Source organism: Fukomys damarensis, unplaced genomic scaffold, assembly GCF_012274545.1.
Source record: "Fukomys damarensis isolate Sample0158 unplaced genomic scaffold, DMR_v1.0_HiC HiC_scaffold_16, whole genome shotgun sequence".
NCBI classification, from domain to species: Eukaryota; Metazoa; Chordata; class Mammalia; order Rodentia; family Bathyergidae; genus Fukomys; species Fukomys damarensis.
In genome coordinates this window covers 90,413,024-90,435,414 of record NW_022900928.1, presented here as the reverse complement: position 1 = coordinate 90,435,414, position 22,391 = coordinate 90,413,024, and the positions used below count along the sequence as shown (strand labels likewise).

The 22,391-nt window shown below is 38.3% G+C and overlaps 1 protein-coding gene across 3 annotated transcripts in view; it reads left to right on the top strand.

Moving 5' to 3' along the window:
• Nucleotides 1-22,391, top strand: part of Cntnap2 (contactin associated protein 2) — a 2,025,293-nt gene that overhangs the window by 1,543,659 nt on the left and 459,243 nt on the right. For all 3 annotated transcript variants that reach the window (XM_010638580.2, XM_033764477.1, XM_019209676.2), the window contains one exon: nt 21,490-21,646. In XM_010638580.2, the coding sequence (XP_010636882.1) occupies nt 21,490-21,646 (157 nt within the window). The remainder of the gene's footprint in view (nt 1-21,489; nt 21,647-22,391) is intronic.

The window sequence follows — 22,391 nt, the reverse complement described above, 5'->3', positions numbered from 1 at the left end:
AAGCCAGCTTCTTTGTAACTAAATTTGATTCTGGTACTGCTTGAAAGAGAATAGGGTGTCATATAAAGTCTGATATGACACAGAGGTGTGCCTAGTACTATTGCCAATGGATGATGGTGATGGAAAGATAAACCCAGTTATGAGCATCAGTGTGGATTTTGCAAACCCATGGCCAAAAGTGATTCCATAAGTGGTATAATTGCTCTAAGTGTTACATAGAAAAATTGCGCTATTCGGGGGAACCATTGCAATTGGGCGAAACTGATTAGAAGGACCACATTGCCTCCAGTGAAGACGACTTTCAATGGATGGAGCAAGAAGCAGTGAAGATAGGACCCAAACACCAAAATGAAGAATGTGGTGTGGCTTCTCTCTTTTCTTTTGCCTTTTTGGTTAAAATTTGTTTTGGTAGGAAAAAGAAATAGAAATAAAGACTTGCATGCATTTTTTTGAAAAAAGATCTATTGAGCACTTACTATGCACAGTGATATTTATCAATAATCAAAAATAAAAGCTTGGCTCTATCTGATCTTAAACTCCAGTGGCAGGAGACAAAACAAAGTTATTTTTAATGTATCAGATAATAATAAATGAAAAGAAAGAAAGAAAGCAGCCAGCTTGGGGGCTAGGAAGGAAAGGAATGATGCTATTTTTGTTAGGTTATCAAGAGAAAGTTTCCTTAATAAGATGACATCTGGGAAACCATACATGGAGGCATTTGCATGTAACTTTTTGAGAGGCTGTGACAGAAGCATCACAAGTCTGAGCCCAGTCTGGACAACTTAGTGAGAGCTTGTCTCAAAACAAAACATAAAAGGGGATTGGGGTAGAGCTCAGTGCAGAGGTTCAATCCTAGTATGAAACAAAAAGACATCTGAGCAACATGTGAGGAAGGAGAATGAGGAGCCTTGAGGACAATTGTGGAAGAGGATGCCAGGCAGAAAACCAGCAACTGCACAGCCCTGAGGAATAGATGAATTGGGATCCCAGGAACAGCAGGCTGAACAGGGTGGCCAAAGCAGCCTCAAAAAATCCTCAAGCCAAGAAAGAGGTCAGCTGTCAAGAGGTTTCTTCTTCCAAAGTGGGGCAGTGCAACCAGCTATAATGAGGGCGAATAATTAAAATCAGAAAACTAGCTGGTTTTGATAAGTTTAGAAGTTTGCTTCGTAAAAGGCATCTTGATAAAATTATTACTCCAGAGCTCCAAGGCAACTGTAACCAAAAAGTGTGTGCTCATATTGTGTGATTTGTTATATTCATTACCATCAGACTGAAATCAGTTGCTTTTCCAGAAGAAAAAACATGACTAATTGATATAATGTGAAGGGCTTTGAAGAATCTCAATTAACACCAGCAAGTTAATCAACAGGCTAATAAAACAAGTTGTAGTTAAATGCATACAAGGAAAACTTCACTCCATGTGTTAGTGTGCACTTTTTTTTGTTGAGCACAGAAGAATAAGGGCAAATTGTAGTGATTTCACTGTTTAAATAAGTATCCCTTTTACCCACTTGACAAATCTGCCACTTATCTTTGCTATTGAACTTCTTGTCATCTTACAGCTCTTCTGTGAGATTGGAGAACTTTGAATTTGTGCCACTTTTATTAACTGCTTGTGCCACTGGAACAGGCGTGAGCATCTTAGTTTCCTGGAAGGAAGCCCAAGTAATGGGTGGATAACACGTGGCTCTGCCACTTCGCTGTCTGGTGAACAAAGGGTTTCTGCCCCCACGGAGCAGCATGCATGACACGCAACCTTGGGTCTGTGCTCCAGTGCAGTGTCTTGCTTTACCGTGAAGGATGGATGCATTTTTCGTGCAGTCACACTTTCTGTTTTAGGAGTAACACATTTGATAAGGCTGAGGTCAAAGATATTTTGTTTTTTTGTTGTTGTTGTTGTTTTTTTTTTTTTGGTACCAGGGATTGAACTCGGGTCTTTGTGCTTACAAGGCAGGCCACTGAACCACTGAGCTAAATCCCCGGCCCTAATGCTATTTTGATGTCATTTGGATTTTTTCTCTAATTCATGAAAGAGTAGAAAAGAAAGCATCAGTTCCAAACAACTCTATATTAAGGCTCTTTTCTTTTCATGACTCCTCTGTTACATCTTCATCAGAATGGGTTTGCAATCTCGGCTTGAGATTTTCTTCAAGATAGAATTTGTGTGGGGTTAGCTCAGGCTTTGGCCAGTTGGGAAGAAGAGTAGTCATAATAATAATGGTAGAGTTTGATCAATTTTGGTCCAATCAGCACAGCTTTGATCTTTTTTTCTTTGTTAATTTATTTTCCTTTTCACAACAAAGAGGTTCAGAACCCCATTTTTTTTCTTTTTGCAGAATCCACATTTTGTCTTCTGGCTCACCTCTCACCTACTCCATATCTGTCTTGAAGTTCAGGCTGCATTTCTGCCTTGGTCATTCACATCTGTTTCCTTACAGACACATCACTCCAAACTCTTGAAACTTGACAGTTTCAAACATGAATCTACCCTTTGGATGATCTCCTAATCCTCAAACCCAGTGATCAGGCTTCACCTTTCACCTCTCAGTACTTATTTGCCTGCTGCTGTGTACCTTGGACTGTGCTAGAAGCTGGAGGAATAGAATAATGTGTCAGGGAGAAAAGCACATAAACCCAGTGCAGCATGGTACTGTACAGTGAGCACAATCATTACAATCTGTATACATTGTGGCTTAACAGAAGGATGGACCAGAGCAAAGTGCCATGGGAATGACTATGCTGCCTCGGTTCTCCTTCCACTGGGCAGCTGCCCTTCTTTAAGTCCTTCTCCTGTGTCCACATCACCCTGCTCCTCATATACTCCTTTTTTATTCTTGGGTAGAGATGATCACTGTGGATAATTCACAAATGTACAGACTGAGCTCAACCCTCTCTTGAAGTCACCAGCTCTGCCTCTTAATTGTTCTATGCCCACATTCCTATGTAGAAGTTTTCTTTGGTAAGGCGCTGTTGGCCTGGTGGGTAGGTAGGACAGTTATTGGTGAAGGACTGTCTCAGCCACAGCAGGACACTTAGCATCCCTGGACCCTGGGCACCTGATTCCAACAGCACCTTACAGATGTTTGTAAGTCATCCCAGTGGAGGCAGAAACAGCCCCTATGGAAAACCATTACCATCTACAAAATTAAACTGTATATTTCTTCCCTAAACCAACAGTCTGCTCTACAAGAGAAAATTCTTTCAAATATTTATATTTGTCTAATCTGAAAAACTAAATGCAGAACTAGCTGGACTACCTGGTCACCAGATCCTATTGATGTCCTTTTACAGATGTTTCTCCTCTACCCCTAGCAGGAAATATGCCATGTGTATGATGCTCCATGTCTTTGTGGAGAGGCTTCTGGTCTCCTTCCCTTTATGGCGCGTTCTAAACCACCACACCGAATATGCTGCTCAATTGCTTTAAAGTCCTCCACAATCAAAGACTCCTGTTATAGGATTAAGGCCTTTTTAAATGTATAATTGAGAGCACAAGAAACTGAAGATCCTTGGGACCTAAAATGAAACAAAACCATAAACCAGGAGCATAAGTGAATGCTAAAGCCAGGTCCCACTGCTGGCCCTCTGCAATCTGCAGCTCCCATCTTGCTGACTTGTGTGCGGAGAAGGGTTCCTGCAGAGGGGCGAATTCTGTCAAATGTACTTTATGCAAAACAGAGTTGGAGAAGCTAGACTCCCCTGGGGTAAATGAAAATGAAGCTAAACTGAAAGTGAAACCCCTACTTTGCAAAAAAAAAAAAATTAAGAACTTTGACTATCTGAACTTTGGCTCAAGATAAAGAGAAAAAGAAAGTATCCCTTGAAATAGTGTAACAAGAAGCCAGATCTGTTGTATCTTTACAGCATAACTCACTACTATTTGGATGGTTGAAAAAAATTCAAATCAAAAATGTATTTTATAGAAGTCCCAGGTTGGTAATATCCCCAGGTATCTGATAAAAGCAAATGCAAAATAAATGACAGGAACATACCTGCCATTGGATCTCAAAGAATTCCCACAGCTACATTTCCAAAAAAGCTGACCCCAAGGGAAAAGATAATCATGAAGTGGGTAGGGAAATAAGATAATATCATAGTAAATAAACAGAAATAACCAATGGCACTTTTCAGTCCTACAGAAACTTCAGACATTAAAATTATCAGATCACATTGTTTTTTTTCTTTAAAAAGAAAAGAAAGATGTGATCATGGGAGACATGATAAAATATAGAGTATCATTTGAACAAGAACCAAATAAAAGTTAGAAAAATAAAAATATAATGGGTAAAAATTAAACCTATAATGGGAGTTAAATAGCAATTTCTGCCTTGATGAAATGACAGTACTGAAAGGGAAATAAATCTGAAGAAATTGCATACAAATCAGCCAATGAAGCAAAGATTAGGAAAATATGAGCAAGGAGGTACAATCAGGACTGCGTAACACATCTCTCAGTGGAGTCGGGACATTGAGAGCCGAGAAAAGAGGTGAACCTGGACTCAGGTGGGCAGAGGACTCCCCCAAAAAGGTCCTGCAGGTTCAAATAAAGAAGAAGAGGAATTGTTTCACAGTAGATTCCCAAAAGAATGAAAGAGATTTCCCCACAAGACAGAAAATACAGATCACCTACAAAGAATGGAAGTTAAACCATTGATTTCTTGATAGTGGTAACCTAAAGGCATTAAAATAATATTTTTGAATTGTGAAAAAAATAACCATCAGCCTTAAATATACCACCTAGGGAATTCATCTATTAAAAAGAAAGACATTTTTAGACAATATTTATGACTATTCTCAATAGATAAGATATGGAATAAGACTAAAAACATCCATGGACAAATGGATAAAAAAAGTCATATATTTTCACCATAGAACATGACTAATAAGAACATGATTATTGCAAGCGCAAGGACCCAAGTTCAAGCCCCGGTACCAAAAAAAAAAAAAAGAGAAAAAAAAAAGAGCATGATTAATAATTCCCTTTTATAAGAAGGGAGTTCCTTCATTTGCAGCCACATGGGTAAACCTAGAGGACATTAGGTTCCATGACCTTTGGCCACACACAGGAAGACAAATTGCTGCATGACCTCATTTACATGAGGTACTTACAAAGTTGAATTCATGGAAATAGAGAGTAGAATGGTGTTTGTCAGGGACTAGGGCAGTGGAGGTGGAGAGATGTTGGTCAAAAGATACAAATTTTCAGTCAGATAAAAGGAAAGAGTTCAAGAGCTCTCTTATACAGGGAGACTGTAGTTAATAGCAACATACTGTGTTATACTTTGAAAATTGCTGAGAATATACAAACAAATGGTAGGTATGGGAGGCTAATGTACATGTTAATTAGCTCAGCTGAACATTCCCATATATATATATATATATATATATATATATAGTTTGACATTATGTTGCACATGATAAATATGTAAAAATTTTTATAAATTAAAAACTTTAAAGCATTACACAAAAGTCCCTAGAATGTATCCAAATAAAGTGGAACAAAAAAATGTAAAGGCAGGGAGTAATGAACATATGTAAGAATATATAAAAACATACACATATATAAGAATATACAAATCAAACATATATAAGAATACAGTATAAGTGTATAATTGGATACAAAACTAACCTTATAACAGTGAATGATATTAAATTATATTAGCTCAGATAGTTTGCCACATAACTCCAGTCTTACAGATGCCCCAACAATTCTTTGAGGCCAGTGTCCATTTGATATCTGAAATATTGTGGCAGAGCTTCCCGGCCTTTTGGCTGATCGAGTGTAAAAACGTTGTGGCAGAGCTGGACACAGTGTTACACATTGTAATCCCAGCACTCCAGAAGCAAAGGCTGGAGGATTTCAATGAGTTCGAGGTCGGACTGGGCTACATAGTGAGAGCCTGTCTCAGCAAAACAAAGACATAATGGCAGCACAACAAAGGGAAATTATAGGCCAGTGTCACTCCTGAGCACATTGCCAAAAGTCCACCCCAAAATAGCAGAATGAACCCAACAGTGTACAGGATAAAGATTTATCACAACAAAATAAAAAGTAGGCTGTTTTAAAAATACTATCAGAAAACCTAGAAATGCTAAAAGAGAAAAAGTGTTTTGTTATTATTTCAGTAAGAGAAGACAAAGCATTCAATAAAATTCACTACAATTTGTATTTTTTAAAATCTCAGCAGATAATACATGGAAGCAAACTTCTTTTAACATAAAGATGATCTTTTATTTAAGTGACAGCATCTTCATAACTTAATGGCTATTCATGAAAAGGATTTTCTGTAAGATTAGAAAGCACATAAAGACCCTCATGGACAATTGCGTTTAGCACTGAACAAGCAAGTTATAGCCACTGCTGTAGTTCAGGAAAGAAGATATGAATAGTGAACAGTTAGAAATGAAGAAACAAACTATCATGAAAAGAATTATGAGAAACCAGGTGGTGCATGCCTGTGATCCCAGTGCTCTGGGAGGCTGAGGCAGGAGAATCACAAGTTCAAGTCCAGGTCAACAACTAGTTACTTAACATGACCTTTTCTCAAAAGGAAAAGGTGCTGGGAATGTAGCTTAGTGTGAAGGCCCTAAATTTAATCTACAGTGCTGGAGTGAGGAGACATGGCAGGAGAAGAAAGGAGGGAGAGGGAGATGAGAGAAGAGAAGGGAAGGGAAAAACAAAGAAATAACAGCACAAGGCTCCATCCTATCACTTTAGGGTTAGTATTAATCACCTTTCAACCCAAGGACCATGGAACAAAGAACACCAGGGCTGGCGATTGATAGAAACCAAAGCCAAGTTAACTTGAAGTTAGCTGGCCTATTCTCTTCTCTTTAATTCCATTCAGAGTTATGAACTCCCATCAAATCTGTCACTTCAATTCCATTCAAATTAATAAAATCTAATTCATTTGAATAGGATTCAAAGTGATTTGATTCAACTGTGTCAAATTTTGCTCAGTGGAATCCGTCTGTGATTGAAATCTATTAAGTTCGATTCAATAAAATAAATTTAAATATTATGCAGTGAAATTAATTTTTAATTAATTAACATTTAAGTTCAGGTCCACTTTAATCTGAACTTCACTTCTACATTTCTAAATTTGGCCCCAATTCAAATCAATAAAAAAATAGCAAAACCCTGATCGGTACAGCCTGAAGCTAATCAACTACATTCATTTCTATTCATCACTAATCAGATGAGTTTAGTGACATTCAATCACAGAGAGATAAAATCTTCTCCTCCAACTATCAAATTGAATGTTTATATTAGAACTTCAGAATATGAGTTTTTCTCAGCCACTATCACAGTCTCCAGTACGAACTCCACAGGACTTTTCTGGATTCATTCTTTATTTGACTTTATATGAACATAGGACACCGAATTAGAATGGTTGGAAAATAAGAGAATATTGCTATCCAACTTGATAAATTGATTTCTCAAAAATTATACATAGGTTGAGATGACAGGCTTTTGTGTGGAAAGGAATGCCAACATATATGATTTTTAATTTTGCTTTTAAAGCCTGTACTTTAAATAGTAAAATACAAGTATTTTTGATGCCTGATTATGGCTATAGAACTGCAAAGAAAAGCATTACAAAGACTGTTTATTCAGGAAAAATGAGAATGAAATGGAGTTGTTGCAGTAGGCAATAGCATTGCTTCCTCTTCACATCTTCCCTGTGAATGAGGTCCTGGGGGAGTAGCCTAACAGGACACAGGAACTTGGCCTATTTCTATACAGATGCTCCCACGTGTTCAATGAACTAAATTCATCACTGTCCTGTGCCCCAGTGAGTATAGGACAAACTTGTCCAACTGAGGATCATCAGGACATTAGTGACCAAGTCTCAAGTTTTTCCCTTTAGATATTTATTCAATAATTAAGGACTCTATATTGTCTGCCACAGTCTCTGGTGGATCTTAGGTAAGTTGGAAACCCTGCTCTACTCTTATAGGCTACAAGTGGCTTAAAATAAATAAATAAACAAAATAAATGGTTACTTCAGGACTTCACCTCCCAGGGCTCATGCTTCTGTAAGAATCCTGAGGTGTGAAACTCTATTGCACAGGTCCTGTAAGTGACTGCAGGAGGGCAAATTCCCCCTGTAAAGAGGAGAGGCCATCTTCATTTAAGCTCAAGAACCTGAGACTAGTGATTCATCCCTACTCCCAATCCCTGGGGGCCATGGTAGCTGTCATCTTTAGCTTAAAGCCCTTCCTCCTTGGACTATGAATACCCAAGGCTGAAGGAATGTGGGTTCCAGCCTACTTAACCTTCCAAATTCTAGCTACCAGATTATCTGGAGGACTCATAGCAGCTACAGCACTTTTGAATTTTCTCTCTACTCCATCCAGTCTAGAGCTTATTCTAAAGGCTCTTTGACCTTCCTCCTTCTCTAGGTCACTTGCGTCAGAAGGGAGGTTCTGACAAGTATCAGAATAGACTGCACATTCAGTCTAGGATCATACCAAACAAGGTTGTCTTTGCTTAGTAAGCATATTGTCATCATTCATAAGGTGATATAGGCTGTTGGAATCAGATCCCAGTGGGCAGCTGAAATCTACTCGTACAGAGGAGGAAAAACAATTCAGCGGTACAGTGGAAAAGATGGAAGGGAGGAAGGAATGGGAGATCTTTCAGAGTCTGAACCACTTCAAGGGGGCATCCTACGTGAGAATGATAGATATATTAATCTGCTTTGCTATAGCAACCATAAGACTATCCGTACTTATCTGTCCCACAGCACCATGTTGTGAACCTCAGATAAACACCATTAAAGTATTTTTAAATGGGAAGGCTGCAGTGTATCTTAGGGGAGCTTTAAGCATCCAGTATTCCCAGAAGGCAGAGCTTGGGGTAGGCTGCAAAGGACCTACCAGCATGGGAAATCAGACACCACTGTGAAAAGTCTCTGCTGCAACTTGTACCTGTTTTAGCTCCTCTGTCAAAAAAAAAAAGCCTGTGATTCTGGGATAGACTTTGGGCATAAGATGATGATGGTAGATAGAATAAAACTAGTTTGATCAAGCTTAAAAGATGCCTCTAAATTTTCATCTTGGAGACTATAAACACTTATGTTATTGTTTTTAATACTGTGAGATGGAGACAGAGTAGAACTCATTATGCACCCATGGCAGTGCTAGGTCTCATGTAGAGTGTACCCAGACGACAGTTACTTGAGCAGCCTGTCAAGTGATTTTGTATAGCTCAGAAGTTCCAAAGAACACATTCTGGAAACGTAAATATGAGCCACTTTTTTTCAAGACATTATCTTCCATTTTCCCCCATGCTTCTGAAATAATTTGTCATTGGCAAAAGTAATAAGACATGGGTGGGGATTTAGCTCAGCGGCTCCATCTCCTGCCTCTCAAGCACAAGGACCCAAGTTCAATCCCCAGTACCAAAAATAAATAAATAAGTAAATAAAAAATAACCTTGGATTCTCTAAATCTTGGAAACCCAGTAGCCTTTTTCTTATTCCTTTTTCATTATTTCAAGTCATAATGAACCTTTCACCATAATACAGCTTGGTCTTAAGTGAGAACAAACACTATAGTGATTGTATTTCATTCTATCCATGTTTGGCTATTTAAATATAATGGGCTCAACTTTGGTAATTTACTCAGCTTATAATGTTGTTTATCATTACTTAGTCATGTCAATGACTATACCTACTTCATATAGTTAACTAAAATTTTTATATTCTAAGGTTAAAGAAATTCTTAAACTCTTAGATAATTTTTTTCTTAACACTTTTTATTCTTGTATTTTAAAAAGTCTTTCCATTTCTATTGCTTTTTCCCCCTTTTTTATTTATTGGTACATTTTAGGTATACAATACAGTTACATCCATCAAGATCCATGGGCTCTTGTACCTTCACATGGTGTATCTTGGTTCTTATTTTTCCCCATTCCCCTGCCCTCCCTTCAGCCCCTCCACCCTTCCCTATATACAGAGACTTTGTTTCCATTTTTTGCTTTTCTCTTATTTTTTTCCCTTCTTAGCTTTCCCCACCCCTCCCACTTCCCTAAACCTTTAGACAGTTTGTCTTATACACAATATCAATTATACATTTTGATTCTTATTTACACTTTTAGTTTATCATACCAGAGAAACTATTTGGTATCTACACATGTGTCTGCTATTAATTTCACTTAGGAGTATGTCCTCAATATGCATCCACTTAGCTATAAATGTCTCTAGTTTCTCATTCTTTATGGCTCCATTTTATTTGAAAAAGAAAACACATTTTCTTTATCCAGTCTCCACTCGATGGGCAATTAGGCTGATTCCAAGTTTTAACTATTACAAAATGTGCCACTATAAACATGGGTGAGCATATATCACTGTGCTGTGATTCTTTTAATTCTTTTAGAAAGGGATCCAGCAGGGGAAAAGATGGTTCAAATGGGACTTATAATCGTAGTTCTTTGAGGTATCTCCATATGATTTCCAAAGTGGTTGCAGCAGTCTGCATTACCACCAAAAATAGAGAAGGGTTCCTTTCTCCCAGCAACCTCGCCAACATTTGTTATTGGTTGATTTCTTGATAACAGCCATTCTTTCTGGGGTGCGGTGGAATCTCAGTGTTGTTTTCATCTGCATCTCTCAAAGGATAAGTGATGTAGAACGTTTTTTCATATGTTTTCTTCTACTTTTATTTCTTTGAGAAATGGCTGTTCATTTCAGATGCCCTTTTTTGAATTGGGTTTATAAATTTGTGGGGTCTGATTTCTTTTAGTACTTTATATATTCTGGATAATAGAACTTTGTATGAGGAATGGCTGGTAAAATATTTTTCCCACATTTTAGGTTGTCTCTTAGCTGTGTTGGTGGTTTCTCTTGCAGTGCAGAAGCTTTGTAAAAAGATGACGACATCCCAGTTGTTGATTCTTTGTGTTAGTTCCTGTACTGCTAAGGATTTGTTCATGAAGTCTTTTCCTATGCCAGTATCTTCAAGAGTTCTATCTAACTTATCTTCCAGCAAGTTTAGTGTTTCTGTTTTGATATTTAGATCTTTAATCCACTTGATTTTAGCTTAGTGCATTGTGAAAAATAATGGTCTAGTTTTAATCTTTGACAAGTTGAAATCCAGTTTTTCTAACACCATTTATTAAACAGGCTATCTTTCCTCAGTGAGAATGGTTGGCTCCTTTATCAAAGATGAGGTAGCTGAGTATGTCAGAAGTTGTTTCTGCATCTTCTAATCTTTTCCACTGATCCTCAGGTCTGTTTCTTTGCCAGTACAATGCTGTTTTTATAACACTTGCTCTGTACTATAGTTTCAACTTGGGGATTGTGATACCCCCTGCCATGTCTCTGTTACCTAGAATTGCTTTTGCTCTTCCAGGTCTCTTCTGTTTCCAAATGAATTTTTGGATTGTTTTCTCAACTTCTGTGAAATATACTGTTGAGATTTCAATAGGGATTGCACTGAATCTGTATAGCAGTTTTGGAAATATGGCCATTTTCACTATATTGATTCTTCCTACCCAGGAACAAGGGATGTCTTCCAATTTTCTTATATCCTTTTCAATCTCTTTCTTCAGAGTGTTGTAGTTCTCAGTGTAGACAGGTTTTTCTTCCTTCCTTAGATTGGTTCCTAGATATTTCAAAATTTTTGGATGCCATTATGAAAGGAATTGCTTCTCTAATTTCTCTCTCAGTGAGTCTGTTTTTTGTGTACAAGAAGGCTATTGATTTCTGAGTGTTGACCTTATATACAGCTGCTCTATTGAGTCTCTCAATTAAGTCTAGAAGCCTTTTGGCAAAGTTTTATGGGTCTTCTATGTAGAGTATCACATCACCAACAAATAATAATGACAGTTTAACTTCTTCCTTTCCTATCTTTATTGCTTTAATTTCTTTCTCTTGTCTAATTGCTGTGGCTAATGTTTCCAAAACTGTATTGAACAGGAGTGGTGACAGTGGACATCCTCATCTTTTTCCTGATTTTAGTGTGAAGATTTTCAGGCTTTAAATACTTTGTATGATGTTGACTGTTGGTTTTTCATAGATAGCCTTTATCAAGTTTAGATAAAGACCATCTATTCCAACTGTCTGCAGGGTTTTTATCATGAATGGGTGTTGAATTTTGTCAAATGCTTTTTCTGCATCTATAGAGATGATCGTATGGTTTTTGATTCAGTTAATATAGTGTATTACATTAACTGATTTACATATGTTGAACCCTCCTTGCATCCCTGGGACAAATCCAAATTTTCAGGGTGTATGAGCTTCCTGATGACACTCTGAATTCTGTTTACCAGTATCTTATTGAGGATTTTTGCATCTATGTTCATTAGTGAGTTTGGCCTGTAGTTCTCTTTCTTGTTTGGCTCTTTCCCTGGCTTGGAATCAAAGTAACACCTGCTTTAGGAATGAATTTGGAAGTATCGTTTCCCTTTCATTTTCACTGAAAAGTTTCTAAAGTCCTGACAGTAGCTCATCTCTAAATGTTTTGTAGGATTCAGAAGTAAAGCCATCAAGACCTTGGCTTTTCTTTGTTGGTAAAATCTTAATTACATTTTCAATTTCACTGATTGTAATTAGGATGTTTACAATTTTTATATCTTCTTCATTCAACTCTGATAATTCATATGTACCTAGAAATTTGTCCATTTCTTCTGTATTTTCCATTTTATTAGAGTACAGGTTCTCGAAGCAGATATTGATAATCCTCTGGATTTCTGCTGGATCTGTTGTGACTTCACCTTTTTAGTTCCTGACTGCATGGATAGGAGCCTTTCTTTCTTTTTATAATAAGGTTGGCTAAGAGTTTATTGATTTTCTTTATTCTTTCTAAAAACCAACTCTTGGGCTGGGGATTTAGCTCAGTATTGCTGCCGCCTGCCTCACAAGCACAAGAACCTGAGTTTGATCCCCGGTACACAAAAAGAAAAAAAAAAGAACTCTTTGATTCACTGATTTTTTTGTATCTTCTCTTAGTCTCCATTGCATTGATTTTTGCTCTGATCTTTATAATTTCCTCCCTTGTACAAGCTTTGGGTTTCTCTTGCTCCTCTTTTTCTAGAAGCTTAAGATTCAGCATTAGGTTGTTTATTTGATCTCACTCTGTTTTCCTAGTATGGGGATTTGCTGCTATACATTTCCCTTGTATAACTGCTTTCATTGTATCCCAAATAGCATTATCATTAAATTGTGAAAACTGTCTAATTCCTTCTTTAATTTTCTCTGGAACCCATTGGTTGTTCAGGAGAGTGTTGTTTAATTTCCATGTTTTCATGAAGGTCTTGTGGTTTCTTTTGCTATTTATCTCTGGTTTAATTGCCCTATGGTCTATAATATACATGGGATAACTTCAATTCTTTTGCATTTATTTAAGCATGTTCTATGAGCTAGTATGTGATCTATTTTGGAGAAAGGTCCATGTGCAACCAAAAAGAATGTATATTCTGATTTTGTGTGGTGGAACTCTTTGTAAACATCTATCCAGTTCATTTTTTCAAAAGCTTGGTTGAGTTCTAGTATTTTGTTGTTTATTTTTTGTCTAGATGATCTATTTGTGACAGTGGGGTATTGAGGTGAGGTCCCCCACAACAGTTGTATTAGTGCTTATTTGGTTTTTCATGTCCCTTAATATTTGTTTTGTATAGTTGGGGGTATTAGTATTTGGTGCATATATATTTATGATTGTCATGTCTTCCTCTTGGATTGTTCCCTTTACAAGGATGTAGTGACCTTCTTTGTCTCTCTCTATTAGTTTTGGTTTGAAATCTACTTTTTCTATAAATAATATAGCTACCCCTGCTTTTTTCTGGGTTCCCATCCCATGGAGAATTGTTTTCCATCCTTTTACTTTCAGTCTATGAGTTTCTTTTTCAAGTAAGTGTGTTTCTTGTGTACAGTATATTGTTTGATTTTGCTTCTTTTTTGTTTGTTTGTTTGATTTTCCACTTTAATTGAGTTTATTGGTACATTTTAGGGATACAGTACAGTTACAGTCATTGTTGGGATGTTGTACCACTACATGATTTTGCTTCTTAATCCATTAGCCAGTCTATTTCTTTTGATTGGTGGATTGAAGCCATTAATATTGATGGTTATAACTGATATGTATTGACTTATCATCATCATCATGTTATTTTCCTGTTATTGGCTCTTTTTAATTTTTCCCCTTCTCTCTTTAATTTCTTGCCTTGCCTGCTGGATTTGCTCTTTTAGTCCTCATGAAGTTGTGAACTTCACTGCTTTTTTCTAGCATATTATTTAGAATTTTTTGGAGTGCTGGTTTGCTATTCATGAAGTTTATCATTTTTTCTTTGTCATGGAACTATCTTATTTGCCATCAATTTTGAAAGAGAGTTTTGCAGGATACGTCAGTCTGGGTTGGAGGTTGTTTTCTTTTAGGGCTTCACTTCACTTCAGGCTCTCCTTGACTGAAGGGTTTGTGTTGAAAAGTTTACTGTGATTCTGATGGGCTTTCCTTTGCATGTGATTTGTTTCTTTTCTCTAATTGCTTGTAGTATTTCATTCTTCTGTTGAGTTTCTGGGATCTTGATTATTACATGTTTAGGTGTAGTTTGTTGTTTTGTTTTTTGTTTTGTTTTTTGTTTTGTTGTTGTGTTGTTGCTTTTATCATGGCTATTTGGAGTCCTATACGCCTCACTCATATGTACGTCAAATTCATTTGCTCTGTTTGGAAAATTTTCTCATTAATTCTGTGAACAGTTTGTTATGTCACTTGTACTTGCTCCTCCTTTTTCTTGGACTCCTATCAGTTTTATATTATTCTTCTTTGCATCACCTAGGAGCTGCTGCATTGATTTCTCATGTTCCCTTACTTTTAAAAAAAAGATCCCTCTTTTCATCATCGCTGACCATCATCCTGTCTTCTATATCTGATATCCTATCTTCAGATTGGCTCAGTCTGTTATGTATACTTTCAGTCGAGTTTTTAATCTCCTGGGTATCTGTTTGAATCTATTTCATGAATTCCATTTCTTTCCTATGTTGAGCATTCATGGCTTCTATCATGGTCCTGAGCTCATGTATTTTTTTATCTGTTTCTGTTCTCAGGTCTTTAATCATGTCTTTCATTCTGCTCACCATCTCTGTAGTTATCTCAGAAATTACTTCTCTTTTGAATTTTTCTGAGCCTCATTCATATTTTTTTTACTTCCTGTGCTATCAGTTCAGGATGTCCAGGTGGTTGATTATCAGACTTTTCCACCTCATTTCCTTCAGAATTTACCTTTGATGAACAGGCAGCCTTTGTTTGTACTTGTGCCTTGCTTGAATGTCTTCTCATTTCTATTTTTGTTGTTGATACTGTCCTTGGTTTAATTCCTAGGTTAGTACTTCAATCTTCCTATTATAGCTTGTCTTTAGGTTTTGAGTCTCTAATGACTCTGAGGCAATCTCATTTTCATTATACCAGGAAGGACAACTGATTAAATCAATCACAACACCTAGCCCAAGTAATACAATCAGCAACACAATAACATCAAGCACAGCTTAGAAAAATGATAATTTGTGTAGTTATTAATCTATCACCTTTAACTGTGTAAATTAAATCAAAATCAAGGCTAGTGCTCAGAACAGTGGCCTTTATGATCCATGGGCCTCTGTCATTTGAATCCAGGTACTGGCCCAGCCATGAGGCCATAGGCAAATACAGGGGTGGGAGGCTGCAGGCGCCCACATGGCTTTGCCTCTCACCATTCCTCTGTCAAGGCCTGGAGGGATGGGGCTGAAGTCCCAGGCAAGCTACATGCGGCTGTGCCTCTCACTGTTCCTCTACCAAGGCCTTTATTGCTTTTAACTGCTTTTCTCCCAGAGACAATTAACAGGTAAATAATGATTTTGTAAATCAGAAATATCACTTCATTAGCATAGCACAAATAAGACAGTTTTTTGCAAATTGGACTGATCTTCTCAGACTGAATATAAAATATATAACAAATTAAGAAATCTATTTGGGCTCCAGAGATTTAAGCAAATTGATCAGTACTGGCAGCACATGATGTCATTTGCTTTTTCCTTGGAATAGGCTCTTTCTTATTGGCATTCTTTTGTTCGTACCAGCTGGGAAAATAGCTGAGAAACAGATTCATGCTGTATTTCACTTATTTTCCTAGGAAGGAAAGCAGAATGATATCAGTTATTCACTACCCTAATGGGGGAAAGAAGTTATATATGGTCTAAAGTATCATGAGTTGAAGAAAAGGTGGGAGATGGGAGAAGGCCACTCTTACCCAAGTATAACCTGTCACCTCCTTCACAGACTATAAGGAATATCTCTGGATATATTCTCTTTGCATCCCATCCTAGTGTCTACAAGAATCCTTCCTTACAGTGCATTGATAGTGTGTTATATCTGTAGATCTTGGATCCCACACAGCCAGAGAATCCCACTGCCCAAATAACTGGACAGTGAGGCTTCCTTCCCTGGGCCTCTGGATACTTCCTGAAGGCAGTGTTGAGAACCAGCTGGCTCTCTTCTCCTCTCCTACAGTATACTTCTCATCATCTCATCCTGAATGTGAGGCTGATTGTTATCTTTCTCCTTGTACCAACACTGTTGTGATTTTTGCGAAAAGTACCAGCCATACACAGTTTTACTGGTTCGTGAAAGTTCCCAGCACTCTCCATAATGAAGATATAACAAAGTGTTACTCTGGCTCTACTGGTCACTACAAGGATAACTGGAAGCTGAGATCAGGTTAGGAGCATATATTCTTTAATTGGCTGAACATTATAGGCTAAACAAAGGAGTCTTCTGCCAGTCAGTCTATGAATTTTCATTATATCAATGTCTGGTTTGTTTCCTCCCTTCCAGCAACTGAGTTCATAACCCTTCATTTCCAAAAATAGTAATATTGAATGTGAGGGCAATCTGGCCAGTACATCTGTCACCCCTTTGATTGCTAGAGTTGATCTGGCGTGTCCCCTTCCTTTGTCACCACTCTATGTGTCTTCCTCCTGAAACTTCAAGCTCAAGCTCATTTATAGAGGACAGCCTTCCCCCACAGAGGAGAATCATTTCCTGGATCAAGGATATACAAGTAACTTAGATCCCCTGCTAGAATCTCCAGACAAGTCCTCAAAAACAATGATACTAACCAAACTTTCCTTTGAAAGAATGCATTTATCATTAGATCATCCTGAAAAGACTCGACATGATAAAAGAATAGGACAGCCAAGCTGGTGATGTTTCTACATCCTTAGGGTGAAGTTTGGTCCGGCAGCCCCAGGACTCTTCTGCAATGTGAGCACAGCACCACCCACATTTGTTCTTTTCCTCAAATCAGCAGAAACCTAGTGCAGCTCCTGGGTCAGATGAGCTCACCAAGTATTGGGGAGGCTCAGATTACCGAATTTAGTTTCCTTACATGGGATTTTTCAAGCAGTTTTTGACTGCAACAAAAGAAAATGACAGTGCATTGTATGCTGTGGCTTTGACAATTGGGGCAGAAATAGAAGGGAGAAGCAAAATAGCTTGATTGTAACAAAATATCTCAGGCCTCCCAAATGCTGAGACAAGGCTCAGGGGGCAGCAGAGTTTCAGAATGAACCTGTCTCGGAGAGCTGGATCTTTCTTCCTTCAGAACAGAATACTAATATCTCCCTCTCAACTGCTCACCAGATTAAAATTTATAGTTCCAAATATAATTGTGCCAAGAAACAACACAGTCAAATTAAGTCAAATCCAGACATCTGTATGAAGTGTGAGAACACTGGAATACTGTAACTCTTTTTCAAGGTCAGAACATTTGTTTACTCATCACAGGACCATGAGCCTTAGTCCCAGTCCAGTTTAGTGATGTTAAATTGCCTATATTTTAACAAAAATGCTTTTAAGGAAGACTGCTAGAACATCTGAGAAATGTGTTCACTTCGGCACATATACTAAAATTAGAATATCTAAGAAGGTACCACAGCAGTTTTTATGTAATTTCATTATGGCTCTTATTTTATTTGGTTATTTGTGATTATTCAAATGATAATTCATGCTTGCAAGACCTTCCCATGTTCTCACTTTGGGCACAATATTCTGAGTTAGAAGTGAGTACTTAACATCCTGAAAAGACAGATGCGTTAATACCATGACATTTCGAGGCACAGACCTAGGGATTTTAGTGGCTTCAGCCTTTTGGGTTACTGGCTGCCACTGCCTCCCTCATTTCCCAGCTTCCTCCAAGAGCCATCCATTCTCATAGAGTAATGTCATCAAGGCTCATCCAGGTTGTCACATATTGCAGAATTTTCTCCTCTTTAGGGCTCATATTATTACAGAAGAGAAGCAACAAAATAGGAATGGAGGTGGAGAGAAAAACAAATAGTGATCCACTGTGTGTGTAGACAAAAACACTGCATGATTCCACCTATATCAGATATATAAAATCATCACATCATAAATACAAAGAGTGGACTGGTGGTCACCAGGAGCAGGGAATGCAGGAAAAGGCATAGAGACTTCAGTTATACAGGAGGAATGGTTTCTAGAGATCTGCTACACAACACCATACCTGCAGTTAATAATACTGCATTGTATGTACACTTAGTCATTAAAAGGGGAGCTTTCACATTACATACTCTCACCACAATAAAAGAAAATTAAAATTAAGTCCTCTGTTATTAGGGCTTTCAAATCTTCTCATCTATTCCTCTCTTTTCCCACCTAGGATTCCTCACAAAAAATTCTCCAGTTACCTTCCAATTGTCACATTAAAAGAAGAATTTTGTATTCTCATCTTAGTGGGCCTTACTATGAAATCTGGCTATGACAGTCCTCTGATCTTTTGGAAATCCTTCCTTCCTTGTTCTTTCACTCCTCTGGCTGCCTTCTTTCTGGCACTCTGCTGTGATCCTCTCCCTCTTATCTTGTTTTGAAATGCTGATGCAGTGTAACATATTTTATCCATTTTGCTGCCACTTCCAATATTTTCCAGGTTACCTTGATAGTGGCTAAAACAGAGTTTTCAGCTTTATGCTCTGAGATCTGGATGCCTACAGGCAATTGTATGTTTTATATACCAAGCTCATTGTCTTTTTCAACATTCCCTAAAGTTCTGACCTTCCCTCCACCCCGTTTCCTGCCTTGATGTAACACACAGCATCCTCTGAGTCAGATAGATCAGTAGCCTCCCACCACCTTCTGCCCCTTCTCTCCAACCCCAATCCCACCAGTCTCACTTATACTTCCAAAATCCCTTTCTGTTTTTTCTTGCTGTTTTTTTCCAGTACTGTTTTATTATTTCTCTTCTCCATTAAAAGGGAGCATCTCTATTAGTGATACACGCCTGTAATCCCAGCCACTCAGAAAGTGGAGGCAGGAGTATTGCAAGTTGAAGTTCAGTTTGGGCAACTTAGTGAGATACTCTCCCCCGCCCCCCGCAAAAAAAAAGTTGAGGTTGTGGATGTAGTTATGTGTGAAGGCCCTGGATTCAGTACTGGGTAAAAAGTGGAGAAGAGGGTAGCATCACATCTGGATTACCTGACTTCATCAAATTTGGCCACGCGAATCCTCTGCTTTAAATAATTTAGTGGCTACACATTATTTTCAGGATAAAGTTCAAACTTTTTAAGTGGGAAGGAAATAAGTATTTTTAAAAAGAGCATTAATTGAGCAGTGGCACCTCACCTGCCTAGCAAGTGCAAGGTTCTGAGTTTGATCCCCAGTACTGGGAAAGAGGTGGTGGGGGGGTAGAATTAAGCAATGCAAAACTAATTTCCACTCTGGACAAGGTATTTTGCAATATCATTCTTATTTTCTGTCTATTGCTGACTCCTGCTGCAACCCTCTCAACGTATCTGCTCAATCCTGTTCAAACCTAGGTGCTCAAGCTTCTGCATTCACTTTGCACTTGAGTTTTTCCTTCTGTCTTTCTACTTTATCCCTGGCTCTCTTTGTGTAGAAGCCTGTTGCAGTTTAGATCTAGAGCATTCCTCAAAAGTTTCCTGTGTTCAGCAGTGAGGCTTTTGGAAGATGACTGGATCACAAGGATGCTATACCCATCCGTGGATTAATTCATCATTGAGTTCATAGCTGATGTGTTATTTGGAATTGGACCTGGTTGGAAGAGATGAGTCACATGGGTGTGGCTTTGGAGGGTATATATCCCTCCCTGGCTCATCTTTTCTGTTTCTCTTTCCTGACTTCCATGAAGTGAGCAGCTCTCTTCCACCATGCCCTCCTGCCACGATGGTCCTGCCTTGGAGTCAGCTAACCATAGACTGAATCCCCACAAAGTATGGGCTGAATTGAACCTCTGCTCCTTTAAGTTGGGTTGTCCTATAAACAGAGCTTACCAATACAGAACCTTTACCTCTCATACAGACTTATTCATTCATAGAATGCAGTTCAGGCTTTGAGACGCTTCACCACCTCTGGGAAAATTGCCTTACCGACTTTCTTTCCCTCTCCGACTCTTCTCCCTGTTCATAACACTTACTAAACTGCACTTCCAATCTTCATTTTTCTTCTCCATCATTCTACTGTGTTTCTTGTAGTGTTTGACACTTCATGGAAGCTCTATGGGTATTTGATTGGATGAGTGAATGAGTGGCCCAGTGAGTATTCTGCCAAATAACAAAGGAGAGCAATGCACAAATTGGTTCCAGGACCCCTGTAGATACAAAAATCTATATATGCTCAAGTATCTTACATAAAATGAAATAATATTTATATAAACTCTAAGCACACACAGCCTATGGATGCATATATACTTCAAATCATCTTGAGATTACTTCTAATATCTAATATAACATAAATGCTGTGGAAACTGTTGCTTAGGAAATAATGCCAAGAAAAAGGGCCTGTACATGTTTAGTACAGACATAATTATTTTTCAAATATTTTCAATTCATGTTGAGGGAACTTGCGCTTGTGTGGCAGGTGGCAGCACCACTGAGCTAAATCCCTAGCCCTCGTGTTTATTGTTGATTCCATAGATGTGGAACCCATGGATATGAAAGACCAACTGTATGGAGAGCTTTTTTCACTGTGTGGCCACCCTTTTATCCACCTCTATTCAAACTCCTGGTTTGGGGGCCAATTCGATGGGTCATTGAAAGAATCACTTAAACTTTCTAAACTACATTTCTTTCTGCTTAGAAATAGAAGATCATTTGTAGAAACAATGAATGTCCAGTTATCCCTACTAGCCTGTGGTCTCCGTGACTACCAGTTCATTTAGTAGTATATCTTAGAGTCAACTCATTGCTTCGGTGTAGGCTGGCCCCCATCTGGGTTTCCAAATTACTCCTACATTACAGAAGTTTTAATGTCAAAGTTTCTTCCAAGGAAAGAAGTATACATATCAATACAAAAACATGGACTTGACATTTCCTCTAATTTTTAAAAATTAAATATTTTTATTGTTGAACTAAATTTATTTTTCAGACACAACATTCAGCATCTCTGAGGACAGTACCAGTTCTGGAGCAGTGGGCAGAGGCAAGCATGATAATGACCAGGTCCAGGTGCCTTCCTAACCATGCTTTTCCACTCTTTCAGATGGAAGTCCTTATACTTGGTGGGTTGGCAAGGCCAACGAGAAGCACTACTACTGGGGGGGCTCCGAGCCGGGAATTCAGAAGTGTGCCTGTGGCATTGAGCGCAACTGCACAGACACCAAATACTACTGCAACTGTGACGCAGACTACAAGCAGTGGTGAGTGCCCATGGCCAGCGCGCCTGCAAGTCACACTAATTACCCCGATTGGAAAGTTGCAAAAGTGCTGAAAGAATAAGATAATAGGTTAGCAAGGTTTGGAACTAATCCAGCTGACAAATGCCAGGGACTACTGAAAAATAAAAGCAGTAAGAGGTCAGTACGACAAGGATATACATTTTGAAACAGACTTGACATATAATTGATGTGCTCATATTTTATTCAGAGAGGAAAATAACGAACCATGTTGCCAACAGTGATTTGCATTATAAAATGTGCCCTGCAACAATGGAAAGAGGGGTGGCTGGAGCAGGAAGCCCATGTGCAGGTACTCAAACAGCCTGGGAAACCACCCCCTCCCACACCAAGGTCACCTCTCCATATGTCTACTTTGAGTATCTCGACCAGCAAAGAGAAAAAATAAATTTTAGAAAAAAGAAAGGGAAAAAATAAAGAAAAGGAGAAGAGGTTCTTTGCTCTTGTCTCTAGCAGGTGCTTGCCTGGCTTCTTTTCTTTCCTACTTAAATTGTTTATAACCCTGATACCAAGCAGTTCTAGGAAGATCTATTTTAGGTTGCTTTCATCCCTCTGCTGGCTTTTGCTCTGCTCACAGTGAATGACTAAGTCTGTGACACTTATGGATAAAGATAAAATCAGCTGTCATTCTCTGAGAGACAGAAAGAAAGAAAGAAAGAAAGAAAGAGAGAGAGAGAGAGAGAGAGAGAGAGAGAGAGAGGGAGAGCGC